Here is a 24,791-nt window from a genome sequence, read left to right on the forward strand (position 1 = left end):
AGACTAGCACCTCAAATTTAATACCTGAAAGTGTCATACGTTTAGATGAAATAACTAATTTATAAAAAATATAGTTTATAATTAATTAAAACAGGGACTACATTGAAGGAAAGTGAAAGTGATGAACTCTTATTAACCATTCATGATTTTTTTTTTCAGGGTGGAATGCTAAAGTGTTTTAGGCTGCTCAGTTCAACTTGACTTAATATTTTTACAGGTCGAATTGTTGACGGACTAATAGTTTATTTATCACATGGAATAAAGAGTCAACTAAATAAATTACAGGGAAAGTTATATTCTGTGGACACAAGAGAATTAACCGATTTAGTGGCGCCATCTAGCGGCAGTGCGTGGATCTGTCCCGAAAGTATAAATCTATTAAATATTACTTAGGTCACTGTTAATGTAATAACTTACAGAGACAAGAGTCAATTTTGCTTCAGCATTTACTTGAAGGTTTGGTACCAAACAATGTTTTGATTACATCACAGGTGGCTGGCAAACACACACGCAAGGTATTCTTCTTCTTCACTGCTTTTTAAGCATACACAAAACCATTAGTCTGCCCTCTACAGGTCAACATGTAAAACCATCTGACATTACAACAGTTAAACCGCTAAACATTTAAACTGATAAAACAAAAAATGAAACTTAAATTGTGTGGCCAATAACAAATACTTATATAAAGAATATAATTTTATTTGAATGATTATTTCTATTATTTAAAAACACGCATATATATATATATATATATATATATATATATATATATATATATATATATATATATATATATATATATATATATATATATATATATATATATATATATATATATATATATTGGAAGGGGGACGAGGTTTTGTCTTCCTTCTTTTTTTTGTCCTCAGCTGATCACATGCCTGCAAAAATGAAAAGAAAACACAAGTCTTAGATATTATCTTTTAGACATACAAACAGATAAAGCAAACCTTCATGCTAACTGAAAAAAGTCGCGTACACAAGCTTAGGCCAAAGTCCCTTTAAGGCTATTCATTTCTCTCAGCGGCCATCTTTGAAACACCTCTCGGGCAGTATGCTCGGGCATTCTGTCTGAATGGAGAAACATCAAATTCTCCAATACCGCTTGCTAATCTTACGACTGAATTTCATATTAGGAATCATCAATAAAATTAAACAACAACTGTCTCTTTAGTTTAATTTCTAAACGTCCAAATCACACAAAATCGGCAGAAACTCACGTCTGGTCCGAGCTCCTCCCCCGGAGTATCGTCAGAATATAGCGATTGATGATTGGCTCCTGTAATAGTAGGCGGGGCTTTATTCACCATATTGACCGTTAGTTACACTTTTCCACATTCAAAGAGATACGAGTGACATGTCTTGTGTGTTCTAGAGTCTTTGCTTAGGCTTAGACCACACGTGAGATTTAATCGTAGCCGCCGCTCACATCCATATTGATGAATTCAGTTTTAACACTTTTCTGTCATACGTTCGTTTCATAAATGAGGCCCATTGTATCTGCCTCAACAGCTCGAAACCCAAGCCTGGCCTTTGTCTTGATTTCTGAGGGACGTCCAATAATTCAGACTGTCAGTCTAAAGTCTAGTTGAGGAATATCAGAAGAACTAGACTTGTCTGGAATTTGTCTGGAAGAGGCACGACTGGAAAAGAGAAGAAATGAGTCACTGACGTGGTGTTAGAGGAGTGCGGAGCTCTGCGCTGAAGTTCATGTTAAGGTTGAAGCAGCTCAAACACCACTCGTTTCCATGGAGACCAGCTGTTGGACCGAATTAGCATTAGCTTATTGCTATGTTTAAATAGCTTGGCTTTATTTATTAACATGTGGTTTAGACTTTGAAAAAAAAAAAACCAACACGTGTGTCGGTCAAGCTCAAACCTGCAAGGCAAAGTGCCTGAAGAAATGAATATTTTTACAAGTCTTGAAAAAGAAAACGGAAAAAGACTCGTCTGTGTGTACAAGGTAATTCTGTCTGACTGCCACTTAAATCTCTCCGTGATCTTCAAGGGTGCACGGCTCTGTTTGGGAAAGTTATTTTGAGTTACTACGGACAATAAAATTGAGATTTAAGATAAAAGAGGAAGAGTTATATTTTATTGAAATACATTCACTTTATTAGGTACACCTGTTCAACTGCTCGTTAACCAAATTTCTAATCAGCCAATCACATGGCAGCAACTCAATGCCATGTGGACATGGTCAAGATGATCTGCTGCAGTTCAAACCGAGCATCAGAATGAGGAAGAAAGGTGGTTTAAGTGACTTTGAACGTGGCTTTGTTGTTGGTGCCAGACGGGCTGGTCTGAGTATTTCAGAAACTGCTGATCTACTGGGATTTTCACGCACAACCATCTCTAGGGTTTACAGAGAATGGTCCGAAAAAGAGAAAATATCCAGTGAGCGACAGTTCTGTGGGCGCAAATGCCTTGTTGATGCCAGAGGTCAGAGGAGAATGGCCAGACTGGTTCCAGCTGATAGAAAGGCAAAAGTAACTCAAATAACCACTCGTTACAACGGAGGTCTGCAGAAGAGCATCTCTGAACACACAACACGTCCAACCTTGATCTAACACCGGGTGCCATTCCTGTCAGCTAAGAACAGGAAACTGAGGCTACAATTCACACAGGCTCACCAAAATTAGACAATAGAAGATTGGAAAAACGTTTCCTGGTCTGATGAGTCTTGATTTCTGCTGCAACATTCAGATGGTAGAGTCAGAATTTGGCGTCAACAACATGAAAGTATAGTGTAATGGTGTGGAGGATATTTTGTTCATCTAAATCTACTTCTACATGCTTTAAACAACAATTACGTCCAACGATTTTATCATCCTGCCTTGAATCAACGGTTCAGGCTGCTGGTGGTGGTGTAATGGTGTGGGGGATATTTTCTTGGCACACTTTGGGCCCATTAGTACCAATTGAGCATCGTGTCAACGCCACAGCCTACCTGAGTATTGTTGCTGACCATGTCCATCCCTTTATGACCACAGTGTACCCATCTTCTGATGGCTACTTCCAGCAGGATAACGCACCATGTTATAAAGCGTGAATCATCTCAGACTGGTTTCTTGAACATGACAATGAGTTCACTGTACTCAAATGGCCTCCACAGTCACCAGTTCTCAATCCAATAGAGCACCTTTGGGATGTGGTGGAACGGGAGATTCACATCATGTATGAGCAGCCGCCAAATACTCTCATGTCAATATGGACCAAAATCTCTGAGGAATTTTTCCAGTACCTTGTTGAAACTATGCCATGAAGGATTAAGGCAGTTCTGAAGGCAAAAGGGGGTCCAACCTGGTACTAGTTAGGTGTACCTACTAAAGTGCCCGGTAATTAGCCTAATCCTAAAGCTGTTGTCTCTGAAGGAAAGTCAGTATAGGAAATACTGGCCACACGCTAATGCTATGTTCAGGTATGTTCTTATAAACTAACGTGGGCAGGTTTTGTTCTAAGCAGTACTTACATGAAGTATGTGTAAACATACTTTTCTTAGGAATACTTAAAGGGACCCAAAAGTGAAAATGACCTCATCATTTACTCTCCCTCATGTGGTTTTAAACCCTTATGAGTTTCTTTCAGCTGTTGAACACAAAAGAAGATATTTTGAAGAATGCTGGTTGCCGAAACCCATAGACTTAACGAAAAAAAAATATTATTGAAGTCAATAGGTGCTAGCAACCAGCATTCTTCAAAATATCTTCCTTTGTGTTCAACAGACAAAACTCAAGCATGTTCTAAATGAGTGAAGGGAGAGTTTTGTTTTTTTTAACTATACAAAAGTATAATAAAATTAACTTTATGCTTATATAAAGTATGCTTATTTTGTCTATTATTTATTAAGTGAAAAGAGAGAGCAAACAGAGACTGAATTATTACTACACTCTGGGACTTTTAATGTCACTGTCATTGACATGTTTTTCATACAATTCCCAGAATTCCAGAGGACTTTCAAAACAATAACAACATGTGCTCCTTCGCAGTTGTTTTGCAATTGAGAGAATAAATCTGCTTCTACATCCTTTCAAACATTTACCAGTATTTAATAGTTTTTTGTTGATCTAAATCTGCTTCTACATCCATTTAAGCAACATTTACCAGTATTTAAAAGTATTTTTGTTGATATAAATCTACTTCTGCATCATTTAAATAACATTCACCAGTATTTAATAGCATTTTGCTCATGTAAATCTACTTCTGCATCATTTAAACAACATTTACCAGTATTTAAAAGTATTTTTATTGATCTAAATCTACTTCTGCATCATTTAAACAACATTTACCAGTATTTAAAAGTATTTTTGTTGATATAAATCTACTTCTGCATCATTTAAACAACATTTACAAGTATTTAAAAGTATTTTTATTGATCTAAATCTACTTCTGCATCATTTAAACAACATTTACCAGTATTTAAAAGTATTTTTGTTGATCTAAATCTACTTCTGCATCATTTAAACAACATTTACCAGTATTTAAAAGTATTTTTGTTGATATAAATCTACTTCTGCATCATTTAAACAACATTTACAAGTATTTAAAAGTATTTTTGTTGATCTAAATCTACTTCTGCATCATTTAAACAACATTTACCAGTATTTAATAGTATTTTTATTGATCTAAATCTACTTCTGCATCATTTAAACAACATTTACCAGTATTTAATAGTATTTTTATTGATCTAAATCTACTTCTGCATCATTTAAACAACATTTACCAGTATTTAATAGTATTTTTATTAATCTAAATCTATTTCTACATCCATTTAAACAACATTTACCAGTATTTAAAAGTATTTGTATTGATCTAAATCTACTTCTACATCATTTAAACAACATTTACCAGTATTTAATAGCATTTTGCTAATCTAAATCAACTTCTACATGCTTTAAACAACATTTACCAGTATTTAATAGTATTTGTATTGATCTAAATCTACTTCTACATCCATTTAAACAACATTTACCAGTATTTAAAAGTATTTGTATTGATCTAAATCTACTTCTACATCATTTAAACAACATTTACCAGTATTTAAAAGTATTTTTATTGATCTAAATCTACTTCTACATCATTTAAACAACATTTACCAGTATTTAATAGCATTTTGCTCATCTAAATCGACTTCTACATCCTTTAAACAACATTTACCAGTATTTAAAAGTATTTTTATTAATCTAAATCTACTTCTACATCCTTTCAACTAGTATTTTCGACTATTTATTAGTTTTAAATATTGAAATATTTGGCTGATGGCTTAGAATAGATGCTAATAATAATAATATAGCTGGAAGCATGAATCAGAAATCAGGATCACCATGCACTATATTGTTTAAAGTGTAGCACTTGTGGCTTCAGGACATGTAAATAATGGGTCTGAACCCTCTGAAAGACATATACCTGGAAAAGCTTAATGGCGAGTGCTGTCTTTTAGGGTTTAAATCTGGCTTCCAGGTTTTTAGGTCATACTTTGCTTGTAAACAGACTGAAAATGGAGAGGGGAGGGTTGCAATTCCTTAGCCATGTGTTTTCGCGTAACCTGATTTTCTGGCACGCACTGAAAACATTACTTGGGTCCTTTGACTTGTCAGTGGAAGATAAAAACAAGTTTGTGTGTGTGTATGTGTGTGTGTGAGAGAGCATGTGGTCTTACATGCCAGCTTGAGTGGGCTCATGTGAGATTGTTTATCTTTTTATTTTCTCTCTCTCTCTTTCTCTCTCTCTCTCTCTCTCTCTCTCTCTCTCTCTCATGCACGCTGAATGATAATGAGCTTGTTTTGATGGTTTGGAAGGATGTTTTTAAAAGTAAAGTAGTTTTCACTGTTATCTAATTGTAAAAACAAAGGTGATCTTAAACTCCCTCTCTGGATCTCTGCAGATTATCCACGAGCCTCCACCACCACCAGTTGAAGACAGTTCGGTAAGAACTTTTGTCTTATTTCATGAGTATGTGAAGTTAGACATCACAGTCTAATTGAATAACATTTCACATACTGTACATTTGTGTTGCTATACTTATTTTCAAAATGACTGTGATCTGGCTGCACTGCAAAAATATGTTTTTCTTTCTTTTTGTCTTGTTTCTTGTCCAAAATGTCTGTTTTTTAGTCCAAATGTCCGAAATTCTTGAATCAAAAAGCATTTTATAAACATGCAAAACATATTGTCTTGTTTAAGGAAATAATATGTTGAAATTGAGTCAGTTTTTCCAAGAAACAAGCAAAATAATCTGCCAAGGACTATCAAATCAATGGCAATCTCATAGCCTGAATGCACAGACACATAGGGCCCTATTATACACCCAGCGCAATAAGACACAAGATGAGTTTTGCGCGATTAGGTGCTATTTTCAGACTAGCACAAGCCTAATGTTCATGTTTTGAGCCACTTTGTTTAAATAGCAAATCCATTTGCGCCACTTTGTGGACTCATGGGTGTGCCGGTCTATAAAGGAGGTGTGTATTAAGGCGCATTGTTGGCGCGTCGCTATTTTGAGAAACTGAAATAGACCACGCCATTGACCAAGTAAAATGATTTACTACATAGATATAAAAATATTTGGATACATTTTATATATCACTGAAACTGTCTCATAGGTTTCATTTCTAAAGGTTCAAATCAAAACTAAGTCTGCATTTTTTCAGGTTGCCCAAGCTAATGCGCATGCGCACTCGAAAAGAACAAGATCACGACACCAACCTCATTTATGGCCGTGGTACACTTTATAATCCTCTGAATAATGCTTCGTCAGATCGCGCCGCTCTTCTGAAGTAATTCACAACTTGGTCTTGATGGTGAATCTCCTCCAGAAATGACAGCGACTTTTTGTTTACAAGTTTGCGGGAGTTTGAGTAGTTGCAGTCATGTGATGTTTGTTTGACAGGATGGACTGTACCTTGTGTTCATTTCATACAGATTACAAAACCAAAAAACTTTTGTTTTCAAGTGTAGTTGGTTCGTTTAAATCAGGAGCTTGCTCTTGTGGGGGTGTGATTACGACGTAGCGCCTATTGTTGGTATCCCGGGGGAAAATCCTCCTGCCGACACTGACAACAGTTCATCAAACTGGGCTTGGCTCAGTCTGAAGCACCGCTGAAAGCCTCCATCAACCAGGTATAGTTTCTGGAGGAGTTTATGAACTCATAGAGCTGGCAGCACCTCTCAGTTTGACTCAGACACGGCTCCACACGAATCAACGGCTGTTTTTCAGCCTTCATAAAGCACATAAACACAGCTATTCTCTTAATAAAATCCATCTTAGCAACCATTTAGCAACGAAGCTAGAGTCACCAGGCTGACAGAAGCCCTGCCCATCATGCGAATCCGCGATAGTGAATTAGACGTGTGAATGAAGCGAGTAAACTCAAAATATTCACGCGTCTATTTACTCGTCATGTGATGTTTGTTTGACAGGACGGACTGTACCTTGTGTTCGTTTCATACATATTACAAAACCAAAACTTGTTTTCAAGTGTAGTTGGTTCGTTTAAATGTACAGATTTCAGGCTTTATTTGGATATATATGTATGTGAAGCAAGTATGAGATCCCAGCGTCCTTGTTGACAACAAAAACTAGAAGGAGGGGCTTCATTCACCATATTGACCTTATAGACTTCTCCCCATTCAAAACTCTACGTGTGACAAATCTTGTGTATTCTATAGTCTTTGTTACTAGGGACTTCTTATTTAAAACGAGGCCTATGCAGATTTTTCGTTGGCTGTTGTTTTAACCGCTGCACAAAAACGAATTAGTTCAGTCTGGATTTATTAAAGACCCGTAATATGATAGCATATTTTCATAAATCTTTCGCTGGTGATGTCACTTCTGTAAGACCATAGGAATGTCATACGTGGAATGGCTGCGGCTTGGGGAATTTTCCCTCAAGTATTCTTTAAGGAACTTTTCAGGATATAAAACATGTGAGGGGGAGTCTGGTGGGTGGTCCGCCTGAAATATGAAGGGAGAGGGACGGCTGTTAACCTTTTTGATTAAGTATGGACGCACTGATGAAAGATGGCTGTTCGGATTTTGAGGGCTGATTGTTAAACGAGGTTAAATTTCCTTTAGCTGGAAAAATAAGGTCATAACTGGAGCCAGCCAAGTTGGACTTCTTTTATTGGACCAGGAAGAGCAGGGGAGGGCGTAATAAGCGTGGCTTGTGCCTTTCGGAGAGAGGCAATAAATGAAAAAGTCATGTTTTAAAAGAGTGAGTCACACCTCATTTAGGAAAACGCTCTGCCATTTGAATAAGACCCCCCCCCCAAAAATATTCTGTTGTAACAAACAAATTAAAAATCCTCATAATAGTGTTTTGTTTCATTTGGTAAGACACGTACACTTGCTTTCACAATTCCTACGTGTTGTCTCAACACGAATCGCCTAAGTTAACTTAATCGTGTTTACAAGTTTAAGTGGATTGTACATAAAACAATTAAGTTGTCCCGAAAATTACCAAAGAATTGTGTTGTTTCAACCCATTTTAAATAAGTAGTTTGAACAAGCAGCAAAAGTAATTTCTCCATGTAGTAGGGTTGTCATGATACTGGAACTCGATACCAATCGGTACTGAAATTTTAAAAACTGAAATTTGAGCGCTGTTGAGTGCATTCTTATGCTGCGATCACACCACATGCAGACGAAGTGTCAAGCGTGAGTGATTTACATGTTAAGTCAATGCATAGATGCGACTAGACTCACGCCGCGTTAATCAATCAAGAGCTTGCTCTTGTGGGGGTGTGATTATGACGTAGCGCCTATTGTTGGTATCCCGGGGGAAAATCCTCCTGCCGACACTGACAACAGTTCATCAAACTGGGCTTGGCTCAGTCTGAAGCACCGCTGAAAGCCTCCATCATCCAGGTATAGTTTCTGGAGGAGTTTTTGAACTCATAGAGCTGTATGCACCTCTCAGTGGACTCAGACACGGCTCCACATGAATCAACGGCTGTTTTTCAGCCTTTATAAAGCACATAAACACAGCTATTCTCTTAATAAAATCCATCTTAGCAACCATTTAGCAATGAAGCTAGAGTCACCAGGCTGACAGAAGCCCTGCCCGTTATGCAAATCCGCGATAGTGAATTAGACGTGTGAATGAAGCGTCTATTTACTCATGAATAGCGCAATTTATCCGCGCTTGCCGTGTTTGTCACTGATTTGCCATTGTGTTTGCATGCTCAACAGAAATGACTGTGATTGGCCGTCAAGGTCATCAGTTTTCCGAACTCACCGCTGTTTAATGACACTGGAGTGTTTCAAAGCCATGAAGATCAGCTGGTTTGTCTATAAGCTGACCTACGAGCGATCCACTGATGAATCGACTGATCTTCACGACTTTAAAACGCTCCAGTTTATTTCATGAAATGCATTTTTTTTACTTCGTGTAAGTTTGTTGATGAACTTCAAGAACAAGGGTAACGAAGTTAATCGATTAAGTTAACTTAAACATTTTTTTATTTACTAATTTAAGTGGATTGAACATAAAACATTAAAGTTGTCCCCATAAAAACTAAATAATTGAGTTGTTTCAACTTATTTAAAATAAGTAGTTTGAACAAGCAGTAAAATTCATTTTTTTGAGTGTAAAAAATGCTGGGTTGCCTCATAATTAATATTAATAATTAATTTTATATTATATTGATATTATAAATAAATATTTTTGATTTAAGAAAATGTAAACATAAACCACTCTAAATGTGAAGTAAAATGTGTCATTATACACAGACTTGTGTCTTTGATTATCAGATTTTATAAACTACGATGGACATTATACAACTATAAAGTACAAGACGTAAACAATAAGAAATAGACTTAACGTTAAGCAATTTGGTATAAAAAGACAGACAGCATACAACACGGTAACCTAATTACAGACAATTGTAAAATGTAACAAAATAACACTGCCAAAATAATACACTTGATAACAAATAATAGATTTAAAAGTCCAAAAACTGACCGTTAGATATGCAAGTTTATATATTCAAGTTTGGTCATTTTAAATGCAACGGTGACATTGTTTGAGATGTCTTCGTAAAACTTTACATATACAAATATATCACAGCCTGTTCCGTTTTTGTAAGACATTTGTAATGATCTATTATCTGACTTTTGTTTTAGAAGAAACAAAAAAATGTACATAATTAATAGAAAAATATTTAAGACACTCTAATTATAAAATGGCAGGTTACTGACATTATAATGGCATTTTAATTAATGTTTCGGTCAAGAATAATATTAATGACACCTATTAAATTATTTGAAATAGTGTTGACATTTTTAATAAGACGTTTTAATGACAAACCTAGTTTGTTCCACTGAAAAAAAAAGTATATTCATGACACAATTATAATGGCCTGATGACAGTCATGTTTATGACAGGTTTATGACAAGTTGTGTTGTCTTGATAATGTCAAGTTTTCATAACCAGAGTTGGGAAGTAACAAAGTACAAACACTTTGTTACTCTATTTAAGTAGGTTTTCTGGTTTAGTCCTTCACTATTTATCTTTTTGACAACTTTTTACTTTTACTCATAACATTTTTACACTCAAATCTGTACTTTCTACACTTTACATTTTTAAACCAGGCTCGTTACTGTCATTACTTTCTTTTAATGTGTTTGGTTGAAGTAAATATGTAAATGAAGTAAAGAAGTAAACATAATAAAGATATATAAAAACACAGGCCTACAGAATAATTGTAGAGTGTATGAGCATGAATGGCAGCTGTTGTTCTTCACCCAAAGGCAGCAAAACGACATGCTGAACGATGAGTTCGTCACGATGATGACACATGGGCTGACTTTTTAAGCTTTGTTGTTTACATCAAAAATTAGAAATGTAGGTTATTTTTGTAGAAAGGTATCAGTACGATGTGAGGTCTAGTTACCTGCTTTTTACTTGGGTACATGTTTGAGGCTGTACTGCTTTACTTTTACTTGAGTACAAAAGTGTAGTCAGTACGTCAACTTTTACCTTTTAAACAGTATCTGTACTTCTACTGAGTAGGATGTGTGTACTTTTGTCATCTCTGGTCATCACAAAGACAAAAACAGGTTATGATGTATTTGATTGTCCAATCTTAAACAATGTCACCATTTAGGATGACATAACTGACCCAATGACACTTAAATGATTATAAAGGTTTAATGACAGTCTTATGAACACCCCCTTATCCACTTTTTAATCCAACGGTTAGGTTTGTCCATATTTGACCAAACGTTTGGTTAAGACAATCCAGCATTTTTTAGAGATTTTCATTGTCATGTTGTTCATATTAAGGATGACGAAGAGGATGGAAGTCCTAAGAAGAAGTGGCCCACAGTCGACGCGTCTTACTATGGGGGAAGAGGAGTTGGTGGCATTAAAAGAATGGAGGTAAACAAGTTTTATCACTCACTGCATGGGGGACAAGCTCAGTCTCTCAACAGATGCTTTCATCCAGAGGAAGAGGGCCATGTCCCTAGAGAAACCTGGGGTTAAGTGTCTCTCTTAAGGATGCTGGATTCTGTCAGTAAATTTCCAGTTGACGGTCTGCCCCTGCTTACAATGAAACCACTGTTGTGTACATTACTTGCCAAGAGACTTCATCGCATTGTAATTGAACTCAGCAATGTTGCTAAAAGCAAATAAATAGGCCACAATTGATGGAAAACAGAAATAGGCTTGTCAAATCCATTGATTTGCAAAAGTATGCTTCCAAATACTCTACTCTATGCCAACAGAAGGCTTTGTCAACAACACCAGGCATAAGCATGACCAAAAATGGTTTAAGCCAACCTGTTGTTGGCTTGTCGGCCAATTGATAACCAGCTGGTCTAGGCTGGGGTGCATTTCCTAAACAACGACATAACTCGTGGCTGAACTATCATAGTACGATGCATCGTTTGGGAAAAAACAATGTAGCGACGAGTGTTTTCCTAATCTGTAGTTGCTCTGTTGCAGATCTATTGTTTTAACCACATTAGTTGTAATATAAAACGTCCATAATGATGCTCTAAACCAGGGGTCACCAATTTCGGTCCTGGAGGGTCCCTGCAGGGTTTAGCTCCAACTTTCCTCAACACACCTGCCTGGGTGTTTTAAGTATACCTAGTAAGACCTTGATTAGCTTGTTCAGGTGTGTTTGATTAGGGTTGGAGCTAAAATCTGAAGGACACCGGCCCTCCAGGAACAAGTTTGGTGACCCCTGCTCTAAACCGACTTCTTAATAAGATTTTTTATGCAAATTATTATTATTTTACACACACATGCATTAAAAAAAAACAGTGTTAGTTTTGGTAAATCATTGTTTTCCGTATTATTTGAAATATATGTAAATGACACATATACTTTACATAAATGGCCTGTGTTTCCTTTACAAATATTACTGAGAATATTCCATATTCTATTCTAAAGCATGAAACCACTTACAGAAAGCTAACACGTTATCTAATCTCATATATAAATCCTCAAGTTAATGATTTTAATTCATAATAGGCTATTTATTAAGGAATAAAAACACTACCCTACTTAATAACAGAAATAATAATTATATTCTATATACAATTTTTAAGTAGTTTATTGGTTTTTTAGTTTTTTAAATGCTAAACTATTACAACTTTGACATATTCAAACCGTTGCAGAAATCTTCTAGCCTATGTCATATACAGTACATATACATTTCTTAATAAATAGCCTAGGCTACTATACTGTAAAACCCAAAAAGTTAAGGTAACTCAAATCATTTGAGGAAAAACCGATTGCAACAAACCATTTAAGTTCAAAAACTAATCCTAATGAGTACTGTGAACTTGATCCATTTGAGTAAGCAAAGCAAATTGAGCCAATAAACCCAATAAATGAAGAGAACTCAAACCAACTGAGTACTGTAAAACTCAATAAGTTAAGGCAGCTCTATCCGAGTCAAAAATCTAATCTATATGAGTACTGTGAACTTACTCCGTTCAAGTTGAGGTATTTGAGGATTTGAGGTATTTAAGGGAATGAGGTATTTAATAAGCTCATTACCTTCAACACTAAGTTCAAAACTCTTTTCGAATGAGTTGAATTAACTTTCAGTAAATTGAGTTAACTACACTCATTTCATTTGATAAAGTTGACTGTTGGTTTTACAGTGTATAAATAAATAAAACCATTCACGTACCCTATTTTTTTTGTATTCACAAGCTTTGGAGACGTAACATAGTTTCCACAGGTCACCTATTGCTTTCGTCATGAGCCATGGCTGTGTTCAAAATGGCATAAATGATTTCAAAGGGCACTACGAAGAGAGCGCAATTGTCAGTAGGATAATTGCTCAAACTGAACTGTAAAAAATTGTTTGAAAGTAAATTACACAGAGATGACTTTAGTGGGGTTTTTTTGTAATCATTCCGAGTTTAATTGTTGGAACGTTTGAAAGGAATTGGGCATAGGGGGGATAACTGGGAATATAACACAGCCAGGAACTATGCTTCTAACTACAGCTCTAGAGGTGTAGTGGCAAACGTACAATTTTGCGACAGTTAGAGAAAGTTTGTTGAGACTTTGGATTTGAGAAACACCAAATCAACAAACTATGTTTGTAATGATGGAACTTGTGACCTTAGTTGGCTAACAGTGGTTTTCGAAAACAAACATACAAGTCTGTAATGCAGTTTGTGAATGTTTATTGGAACGATGGATTCAGGAAACACCAAATCAACTAACTATGTTTGTAACGACAGAACTTGTGACCTTAGTTGGCTAACAATGGTTTACGAAAAAAACATACAAGTTTGCGATGCAGTTTGCGAATGTTCGTTGAGACTTTGGATCTGAGAAACACCAAATCTACGAACTATGTTTGTAACGACAGGACTTGCGACCTTAGTTGGCTAACAATGGTTTTACGAAAAATACCATACAAGTTTGCAAAATAGTTAGCAAATGTTCATTGGGACTTTAGATTTGAGAAACATCAAATCAACGAACTATGTTTGTAATGACGGAACTTACGATCTTAGTTGGCTTACAATGGTTTTCGAAAACAAACATACAAGTTTGAAAATGTTCATTGAGACTTTAAATTTGAGAAACACCAAATCAGTGAATTATGCTTGTAAGGACAGAACTTGCGACTTTAAGGCCCATGCTCACCAGGACACTTTTTGCTCGCATTTTCCGTTGACGTTTAATGCCTCGTGACTAAATAAAGGGCGGCAATGTGATCGTACACAACCAATGCGCAAAACGGCAGGCGTAAAAGTGTAATTTTTAAAGAAACGCCTCATGCTCATTTTTTTGTTTTGATGCGCCGCGTCAAAACCTTCTCCACCAATCAGATGGGCACTTTTGTTCACGTGCACGGAGCTGCTGAAGTTACAGTAAACAGCACCTGGAGGTCGCTCAAGCGCAAAACTGACAATCCGAGAGCCATTAAAGAAGATGCCCAGAGGCGATGAGAATGTAGAGCTGCTTATTGCACTGGTGAACAATACTCATTTCTTCATGGCTAGAGCTGGAGCTGCTACTTGAACCAACCATGCTTGTTCGAATTGCCAGTAACTTAAACAACAAGCATGTGAACTTTCTCTCTTCTTCTTCTGCGTTACAAGCTGGTGTCAGAAGCTTAAAGCTGTGTAGCGCCATCTAACGTCAAGAAGTGATTTTGCATACTCTTCTGCTCGACGCCAGTGAAAATCAATTGGGTTTAAATCCAAGAAAACGTCTCAAAACGTTGACGATAAACGCAAACGAAAAGCGTCCCGGTGTGTACGAACCTTTAGTTGGCTAACAATGGTTTTTGAAAACAAACATACAAGTTTGCAACATAGTTAGCGAATGTTCATTGGGACTTTGGATTTAAAAAACACCAAATCAACTAATTATGTTTGCAACAACGGAACTTGTGACCTTAGTTGGCTAACAATGTTTTTTTTGAAAACAAACATGCAGGTTCGCGATGCAGTTTGCGAATGTTCATTGGAACGATGGATTTGTGGAAACACCCAATCAACGAACTATGTTTTTAATGACAGAACTTGCGACCTTAGTTTATCTAGCGTTGGTTTTCGGAAATGCACCCCTGGATGACCAGATAAACCACCGTCGCTGATTAAACCTTTTTTTGTCCATCAAAAAGGCGTTCAGTGAAGTACCAGAGTTCACGATCACAAGGAAGGCAGTTTACGTTTGAGCTAAACAAGTGTGTTAAGTGTGCATTATACAAATCATCTGCTCTTAGGAGTCTTTCCTTCAGTTACAACATTGTAAAAATTAGTTATGTGTAATAACAAAGGAATGACACAAGAAGAACTTACTAAACTACTGCCTCGTCTATCAAATCTGACTTTATTTAGTATTTTCAATTAGATTAGAGTCAGGTGATTGGCTGGGCCATTCGACAGCTTGATTTTCTTTCTCTGAAAGCATTCGAGAGTTTCCTTGGCTGTGTTTTGGATCATTGTCTTGCTGAAATGTCCACCCTGGTTTCATCTTCATCCTCCTGCTAATGTAGATGTTGGACTGAAGCAGCTGATATTCATTTACACTGAGGAAGGGCAGAGGGTTGCTGAAGAACTACTGAGAGATTTCTGCTGCTGTCTGGGCTTTCACTGCCTTTCTACAGCTCCCTTTCTTCATGTGTTCAATACTTTTTCACTGCGTCGTTTCATTTTGTTACACATAACTTCATTTTCAAACTAATTAGATTTGTTGTCTTTACATATATGGATTTATTTGATTGTTACTATCACATCTTTGTCTCTGATTAAAAATAATATACCTTATCTAAACCTATCAACATATATCATCATGCAAATTCTATTTTAGTCTCATAACATGTAATATTTCAGGTTCGCTGGGGTGAGAGGGGTTCAACCGAGGAGGGCGCTAAACTGGAAAAGGCGAAGAACGCGAGGGTGAAAATGCCAGAGCAAGAGTTCGAAGCTACTCCTGCTCGCATCCTAAATAATGGCATGAGGAAACCACCAGGCCCTCGAAAATGGTACTCGCCCATAAAGGTGAGAACAATACTGCATTTTAAAGGAATTATAAAAACATTGTATGTTCAGTCTGTAGGCGATGCAGTGGAGCAGTAGGTAGTGCTGTCGCCTCACAGCAAGAAGGTCGCTGGTTCGAGCCTCGGCTGGGTCAGTTGCCGTTTGTGTGTGGAGTTTGCATGTTCTCCCTGCGTTTGCGTGGGCTTCCTCCGGGTGCTCCGGTTTCCCCCACAGTCCAAAGACATGCGGTACAGGTGAATTGGGAAGGCTTAATTATCTGTAGTGTATGAGTGTGAGTGAGTGTATGTTTCCCAGAGATGGGTTGCGGCTGGAAGGGCATCCGCTGTGTAATACGTGCTGGATAAATTGGCGGTTCATTCCGCTGTGGCGACCCCGGATTAATAAAGGGACTTAGCCGAAAAGAAAATGAATGAATGAATGAATGATTCAGTCTGTATCTTTAGAGATGGCCATTAAAGAGATAATTCACTCTAAAAATAAAATGTACTTTCTATTTACTCACCCTCAAGTGACTTCAAACATTTATGAAGAAAGCTAGAAATCTGTAACCATTGACTTCAATGGTGTTCATTTTTCCTATTATGGAAGTCAATTGTTACAGCTTTGATCAAAATATATTCGACCCAGGCTCATTCTGAAAACGTACCTCTACAGACGTTTCTGTAGACCACGAAATACGTCACGGCAGTACGTTTTCTGCAGTTTTTGTTTTTGTGAATCCACGAGAGGCCGCTGTGTACGCTTTTTGAGTTCTCAAATTTCCCTTGCGAGTGCCATTCGCGCCTGCTGTTCACGCGTAAACCCACCAGAGGCCGCTGAATGACAGACTTTTTTACAGACTTTTTGACTGACCAAGCGAAAGATCGACTGACCCACCCTCCCCCTTCCCTAAACCCAACCAATTTTAGCGATTGACCCGCCCACCCCCTTCCCTGAGCCTGTGCTGGATAAAATATAGGCTATAATAAAATATAAACTATAATTATACCCAACCAAAGGGACTGACAGAAATTTAGTTAGAGTTATGGGTTTATCATGCATTAAAATACAGGCAGTATTTAATATCAACCTTCGCATAAACAGATGAGTTTAATGTAGTTTATTGCTTTACAGTAAGAGCTGAGTGATATGACACCATGCATAACTGTGCAATAAACACTTATACTCAACAGTTTACATGTGTTTGTTGCCTCATTACAAACTTACACTTACGTATCTACTTCTAAAGTACAAACATAGATGAAAAATGTCACAATATACATGTTAAACTAAAACAGATACAGTTAAAGAGACCTTATGCTGCTTTGTGGTAGCACTGAATAAGCTTATAACCTGACTCTTCAAAATTTTGCATTCTGACAAGATGTAAACAGATAAGACACTTTTGAATTGACTTACCCCAAGAGCTAATGGCTGTCCAGTTTTCAAAATAAGAGTTCTATATACAAATTTCTATATAGATCCAATTGTTCCAGTTATTTGCCCTCTCACTTCAATTCTGGGAGATCAGCAGAAATATCTAAAGAAGATGGGGATTGTCTGGTATTGCACACCAGACCTTTTTTCCACACTCCTAAACATGATGTGGTGCAAAACAATGTGATTGGTTGTTTACCTGTCAATCCAACACAATCTCACAGCAATTCGTAACTTTTTGATTTGGTGGCTAATTCGTATTAATTCGTACGATCTAATTCGTACAATTTAGTATGATTTGCTCATCCCCCAATGACGGTTGGGTTTAGGGGTGGGGTTAGGTGCCACGCCTCTTTTTTAAAATCGTACAATTTCGTACGACTGAACTCGTGTGAATTCGTACGAATTAGCCACTAAACTGACAAAACGTAAAATACGTACGTTTTCTCGTGAGATCAGGCTGGGATTGTCTGGTATTGCACACCAGACCTTTTTTCCACACTCCTAAACATGATGTGGTGCAAAACAATGTGATTGGTTGCTTTACCTGTCAATCCAACACAATCTCACAGCAATTCGTAACTTTTTGATTTGGTGGCTAATTCGTATGAATTCGTACGATCTAATTCGTACAATTTAGTACGATTTGCTCATCCCCCAATGACGGTTGGGTTTAGGGGTGGGGTTAGGTGCCACGACTCTTTTTTTAAAATTGTACTATTTCGTACGACTCAACTCGTGTGAATTCGTACAAATTAGCCACTAAACTGACAAAACGTAAAATACGTTCGTTTTCTCGTGAGATCAGGCTGGGATTGTCTGGTATTGCACACCAGACCTTTTTTCCACACTCCTAAACATGGTGTGGTGCAAAACAATGTGATTGGTTGCTTTACCTGTCAATCCAACACAATCTCACAGCAATTCGTAACTTTTTGATTTGGTGGCTAATTCGTATTAATTCGTACGATCTAATTTGTAAAATTTAGTATGATTTGCTCATCCCCCAATGACGGTTGGGTTTAGGGGTGGGGTTAGGTGCCACGCCTCTTTTTTAAAATCGTACAATTTCGTACGACTGAACTCGTGTGAATTCGTACGAATTAGCCACTAAACTGACAAAACGTAAAATACGTACGTTTTCTCGTGAGATCAGGCTGGGATTGTCTGGTATTGCACACCAGACCTTTTTTCCACACTCCTAAACATGGTGTGGTGCAAAACAATGTGATTGGTTGCTTTACCTGTCAATCCAACACAATCTCACAGCAATTCGTAACTTTTTGATTTGGTGGCTAATTCGTATTAATTCGTACGATCTAATTTGTACAATTTAGTATGATTTGCTCATCCCCCAATGACGGTTGGGTTTAGGGGTGGGGTTAGGTGCCACGCCTCTTTTTTAAAATCGTACAATTTCGTACGACTGAACTCGTGTGAATTCGTACGAATTAGCCACTAAACTGACAATACGTAAAATACGTAAGTTTTCTCGTGAGATCAGGCTGGGATTGTCTGGTATTGCACACCAGACCTTTTTTCCACACTCCTAAACATGGTGTGGTGCAAAACAATGTGATTGGTTGCTTTACCTGTCAATCCAACACAATCTCACAGCAATTCGTAACTTTTTGATTTGGTGGCTAATTCGTATGAATTCGTACGATCTAATTCGTACAATTTAGTACGATTTGCTCATCCCCCAATGACGGTTGGGTTTAGGGGTGGGGTTAGGTGCCACGCCTCTTTTTTAAAATTGTACTATTTCGTACGACTCAACTCGTGTGAATTCGTACGAATTAGCCACTAAACAGAAAAAAAGTAAAATACGTACGTTTTCTCGTGAGATCAGGCTGGTCAATCATATTTCCTCTGGGGCATGCATTGTGTGTATGCTTTACTAAAAAGATCAATCTTTAATCTAGTTTTGAACTGAGAGAGTGTGTCTGAGCCTCGGACATTAGCAGGAAGACTATTCCAGAGTTTAGCAGCCATATATGAGAACGCTCGACCTCCTTTAGTGGACTTTGCTATTGTGGGTACTACCAGAAGCCCTGAGTTTTCAGATTATAATATAGAGCATGTTGGATAGTAGTGAGATGAAAGGTTGGTTAGATAAACAGGAGCTAGACTGTTTAAAGCTTTATAGGTAAGAAACAATAATTTATAATCAGGTTTTTGACCTTTGTCAAAGTTGCTCAGGTCTTTATTCCTTCACCTGCATCCAACGCACTGAATACAAGAGCTCATTGTTTGCTTGACATCTAATATACTGTATGGCTTTGTTTAGTGATAATCAACGGTATTCATTTCACCTCAGATTGGTCTTTGTGCTTTGTCTCATCTGTGTATATTTTGTTTGTTTTCCATTCAATACAACTCCAAGGCTATAACTGAGACTAATACTGCTGACAGTCATACATGAGCAGCCTCCCACCATGCAGTTCTTCTGTTGAATTAATATGTCTAAAAACATGACCTGAGATGTCAATCCTTGAAATCGGTCGTTTATGAATCATAGCTTGGGGATTTGAAATATACACCAGAAACTGTTGCGACATCCTAGAAACTGGGCCTGTGGAGTCAGCATTTTATTACACTGAAAACCAGGTTTCCCTTAATTCACCTCTCTCAACCCTGCCGTCCAAGAGCTCTGAATGCTGCCAATGTTTTCCCCCCTGCTTTGAGTATCTTCCTTTTTATTTTGTTTTTATTTATTTATCTCTCGACCTCATGTGTTTATTTGTTATTTATGTACTTTACATTTACATGTATGTGTTATTATCTCTTCACTGATTAATCTTCCATTCCACCTCTTTTTTTTTTTTGGCAAAAACAGTCACTGTTGCGCAATAAGGATGTTTTGTCGAAGCTGAGAGTGATTAGAAAGCTGATATTAATAACCATAGGGCAGATTTAACTGGCTTTCAGCTTTGCCCATTAATTTGACACTAAGGCAGAAAGTCAACATGTGGGGAGTTGAGTTCACGAATCACTTTGTTAATATAACCTATTTCCCAGATTTACATTTACATTTAGTCATTTAGCAGACACTTCTATCCAAAGCGACTTACAAATAAGGACAAGGAAGCAATTTACACAACTATAAGAGCAACAGTGAATAAGTGCTATAGGCAAGTTTCAGGTGTGTAAAGTTTAAGAAGCAAAGCATTAGTAATTTTTTTTTTTTTGAGAGAGAGAGAGAGAGAGAGATAGAGTTAGTGGTATAGCCAGAGAGGTAGTTAAGATTAGGAAGGAAAGTGGAGACTAAATAGTTGAGTTTTTAGTCGTTTCTTGAAGACAGCAAGTGACTCTGCCGTTCTGATGTAGTTAGGGAGTTCATTCCACCAACTGGGCAGATTGACTGTGAGAGTTCGGGAAAGTGATTTCTTCCCTCTTTGGGATGGAACCACGAGGCGACATTCATTCACAGAACGCAAGTTTCTGGAGGGCACATATATCTGCAGAAGTGAGAGCAGATAAGAAGGAGCACAGCTAGAGGTCGCTTTGTAAGCAAACATCAGAGCTTTGAATTTGATGCGAGCAGCAACTGGCAGCCAGTGCAAACGGGTGAGTAGCGGAGTGACATGTGCTCTTTTGGGTTCATCAAAGACCACTCGTGCTGCTGCATTCTGAAGCAGCTGAAGAGGTTTGATAAAATTAGCTGGAAGCCCGGTTAGTAGAGAGTTGCAATAATCCATTTAAGAGAGAACAAGAGCTTGAACAATAAGTTGAGCTGTATGTTCAGATATGAAGGGTCGGACCTTTCTGATGTTATAGAGTGCGAATCTGCAAGATCGAGCAGTTCTAGAAATGTGGTCAGATTTGAATGATTTATAAGTATGAGGAACATTATTAAGACGTAAAGGGCAACAGCTATGCTTCCATCCAAAGATGCAAATTAAAATTATAAAATGATTTAACATTTGCAAATTAAGAAGTTAAAGAGAACAAAATCGTCTTTTCCTAATAAACTGGTGTCAAATACCAAAAAGAAAAGTTTATTTATCTGTGGTAGGAGAAGCCATTGTGGGTCCTTTTTCTTATATAATAGATTACTTGCGTCTCAGAAGACAAAGACGAAATGCAATGAACAGTCATAACCAGGGACGGACTTAACCAATAAGCGAGGTAAGCAGCCGCTTAGGGCCCTGGGGAATTAGGGGCCCCAGACCAATGCCAAGAAGCCTATATTAGTCATTTAGCTCTTTTATACATTTTCTATCGTATGTTGTAAAATCTGTATATAACCGTTAAGATTTTAACATTATTTTTATTTTTAAACGGGGGCCCTAATGGAACATTCCTTTCACACTGAGTGAGGTGCGAGTGTATTTTATAATCTTGGCGCAGCGCTTCTATCAAATACACTACCAGCCAGTGTTATTTATATTTGCAAAATTGTATGTATATATATGTATGTATATTTGTATATGTATATATGTATATGTGTATATATATATGTATATATATATATATATATATATGCATATATATATATAGACATATATATATATATATATATATATATATATATATATATATATATATATATATATATATATATATATATATATATATATATATATATATATATACTTTTTAATATTAAGTTTATTTTTCAAAAATACCTGACATTGCTTAGGGCCCCCAAATCACTAAGTCCACCCCTGGTCATAACTGGCTTATGAAGGTGCGAGACCTGCTGTTTTGGGCCATAGCCGCTCAAGACTTAAGACTTTGGAAGTGATGTTAGTGAGGCCAGCAGGGGGCGCTCAAGCTGCGTTCTGCGTGAGTCCTAATGCCCCAGTACAGTGAAGGGAACACTTATACCGTCAGTGAGCGCCGTCTTTCGGTTGAGACGTTAAACCGAGGTCCTGACTCTCTGGTCATTAATAATCCCATGGCACTTCTTGTAAAGACTAGGGGTGTAACCCTGGACAAATTCCCTCCATCCGCCCTTACCCATCATGGCCTCCAAATCATCCCCATCCACTGAACTTGCTCTATCATTCTCTCCACTCCTCCTATAGCTGGTGTGTGGTGAGCACACTGGCACCATTGTCCTGTGGCTTCTGTTGCATCATCCAATAGGATGCGGCACACTGGTGGTGGTGTAGAGAGAACCCTTTGTGATCGTGAAGCGCTTTGGGTGTATGGCCATACACAATAAATGCGCTACATAAATACACATTACATTACATTACATTACAAGACGGTTCTTGGAGGTAATAGCAAAGTCCAAAATTTTTGAAAAGCGTATTGCTAAGCTTATTAAATTTAATATTTGGAAGCACCAGTGAAAATAGTCCAAAATGCGCATAGAAATTGGTGGATGGAAAGTTAGTTAGTGTTGATGGAGAGTTCAGCTTTCGTTTTTAGTTGTGATTTTGATGTGTTTTTATGTGTTTGATACACAGGGAAAACTAGATGCGTTGTGGGTACTTCTGAAGAAAGGATATGATCGGGTGTCAATCATGCGACCACAACCAGGAGACAAGGTAAAACTGTTTATTGTTTTAACAGATTCATTACAGTAATATGTTTCATCATAGTGCTCCAGACTTAAAGCACTATTCGATCAAGTACAGCTGTTTTATTCTGCTCTTGGCATCCGAAATGGGAAAAAATGCAGTTGCATGTGAGATTTTCTTCCTCAGTAGAAACTTAAAGAAGATTTTTAGTTATAACAACTTTTAAACTATGAAAATATTTACAGTAGTCAAATATTATTTACTGTCATCATGGAAAAGATATATATATAATATATATATATATATATATATATATATATATATATATATATATATATATATATATATATATATATATATATATATATATATATATATATATATATATATATATACACACACAGTTGAAATCAGAATTATTACCCCCCCCCCCATTTTTAAAGTGAAGCCTCTGTTATTTATTGTAATCAAATGAAAAATCTAAATGAGAGGTTCATTCGCTGCTCTTTAATCAGAATGGTTGAGAGCGTATCCCTTATTTTCTCATCCCAATGTTGACAGGTATGGCTTTATTCAATTTTTTTTCAATGCTCCCAATGTGAGTTTAAATACAATTTTACAGTGACATTTATTGCCGTACTACTGAAAGCAGCAGCAGATTCACCTCAGATCTTTAAAATAAAATAACTAGCAGACGGTTTGAAAAAGAAAATCAGAACTGAGATTTGGTGCAATCGGTCACTCAGTAGCCTATTCATAATGTTAAAGAGGTTTAATGTGTATTAAATCGATTATAAGCAGTGGCTGGTATTTAAATGTTTCTGTCAGGTAGCGTTGCTTTTGGTGTAGACAGTCAAATTAGGATACAGTGTTATAAATAATAATAATAATAATAATAATAATAATAATAATAATATAGGATACAGTGTTATAAATAATAATGATAATAATAATAATAACAATAATAATAATAATAATATAGGATACAGTGTTATAAATAATAATGATAATAATAATAATAATAATAATAATAATAATAATAATAATAATAATAATAATATAGGATACAGTGTTATAAATAATAATGATAATAATAATAATAATAATAATAATAATATAGGATACAGTGTTCTAAATAATAATAATAATAATAATAATAATAATAATAATATAGGATACAGTGTTATAAATAATAATGATAATAATAATAATAATAATAATAATAATAATAATAATAATAATAATAATAATATAGGATACAGTGTTATAAATAATAATGATAATAATAATAATAATAATAATAATAATATAGGATACAGTGTTCTAAATAATAATAATAATAATAATAATAATAATAATAATAATAATAATAATAATAATATAGGATACAGTGTTCTAAATAATAATAATAATAATAATAATAATAATAATAATAATAATAATAATAATAATAATAATAATATAGGATACAGTGTTCTAAATAATAATAATAATAATAATAATAATAATAATAATATAGGATACAGTGTTCTAAATAATAATAATAATAATAATAATAGTAATAATAATAATTTAGGATACAGTGTTCTAAATAATAATAATAATAATAATAATAATAATAATAATAATAATAATAATAATAATATAGGATACAGTGTTCTAAATAATAATAATAATAATAATAATAGTAATAATAATAATTTAGGATACAGTGTTCTAAATAATAATAATAATAATAATAATAATAATAATAATAATAATAATAATAATAATAATAATATAGGATACAGTGTTCTAAATAATAATAATAATAATAATAATAATAATAATAATAATAATAATATAGGATACAGTGTTCTAAATAATAATAATAATAATAATAATAATAGTAA

The 24,791-nt window shown here is 35.9% G+C and overlaps 1 protein-coding gene across 2 annotated transcripts in view; it reads left to right on the top strand.

The window, feature by feature from the left end:
- antxr1a (ANTXR cell adhesion molecule 1a) overlaps positions 1 to 24,791 on the top strand; it is a 370,977-nt gene that overhangs the window by 54,666 nt on the left and 291,520 nt on the right. For both annotated transcript variants that reach the window (XM_056463050.1, XM_056463048.1), the window contains exons 14-17: positions 5,906 to 5,947; positions 11,307 to 11,402; positions 15,842 to 16,009; positions 22,846 to 22,926. In XM_056463050.1, the coding sequence (XP_056319025.1) occupies positions 5,906 to 5,947; positions 11,307 to 11,402; positions 15,842 to 16,009; positions 22,846 to 22,926 (387 nt within the window). The remainder of the gene's footprint in view (positions 1 to 5,905; positions 5,948 to 11,306; positions 11,403 to 15,841; positions 16,010 to 22,845; positions 22,927 to 24,791) is intronic.

The sequence above is a fragment of the Danio aesculapii genome, chromosome 8 (genome assembly GCF_903798145.1).
Source record: "Danio aesculapii chromosome 8, fDanAes4.1, whole genome shotgun sequence".
Classification (NCBI taxonomy): Eukaryota; Metazoa; Chordata; class Actinopteri; order Cypriniformes; family Danionidae; genus Danio; species Danio aesculapii.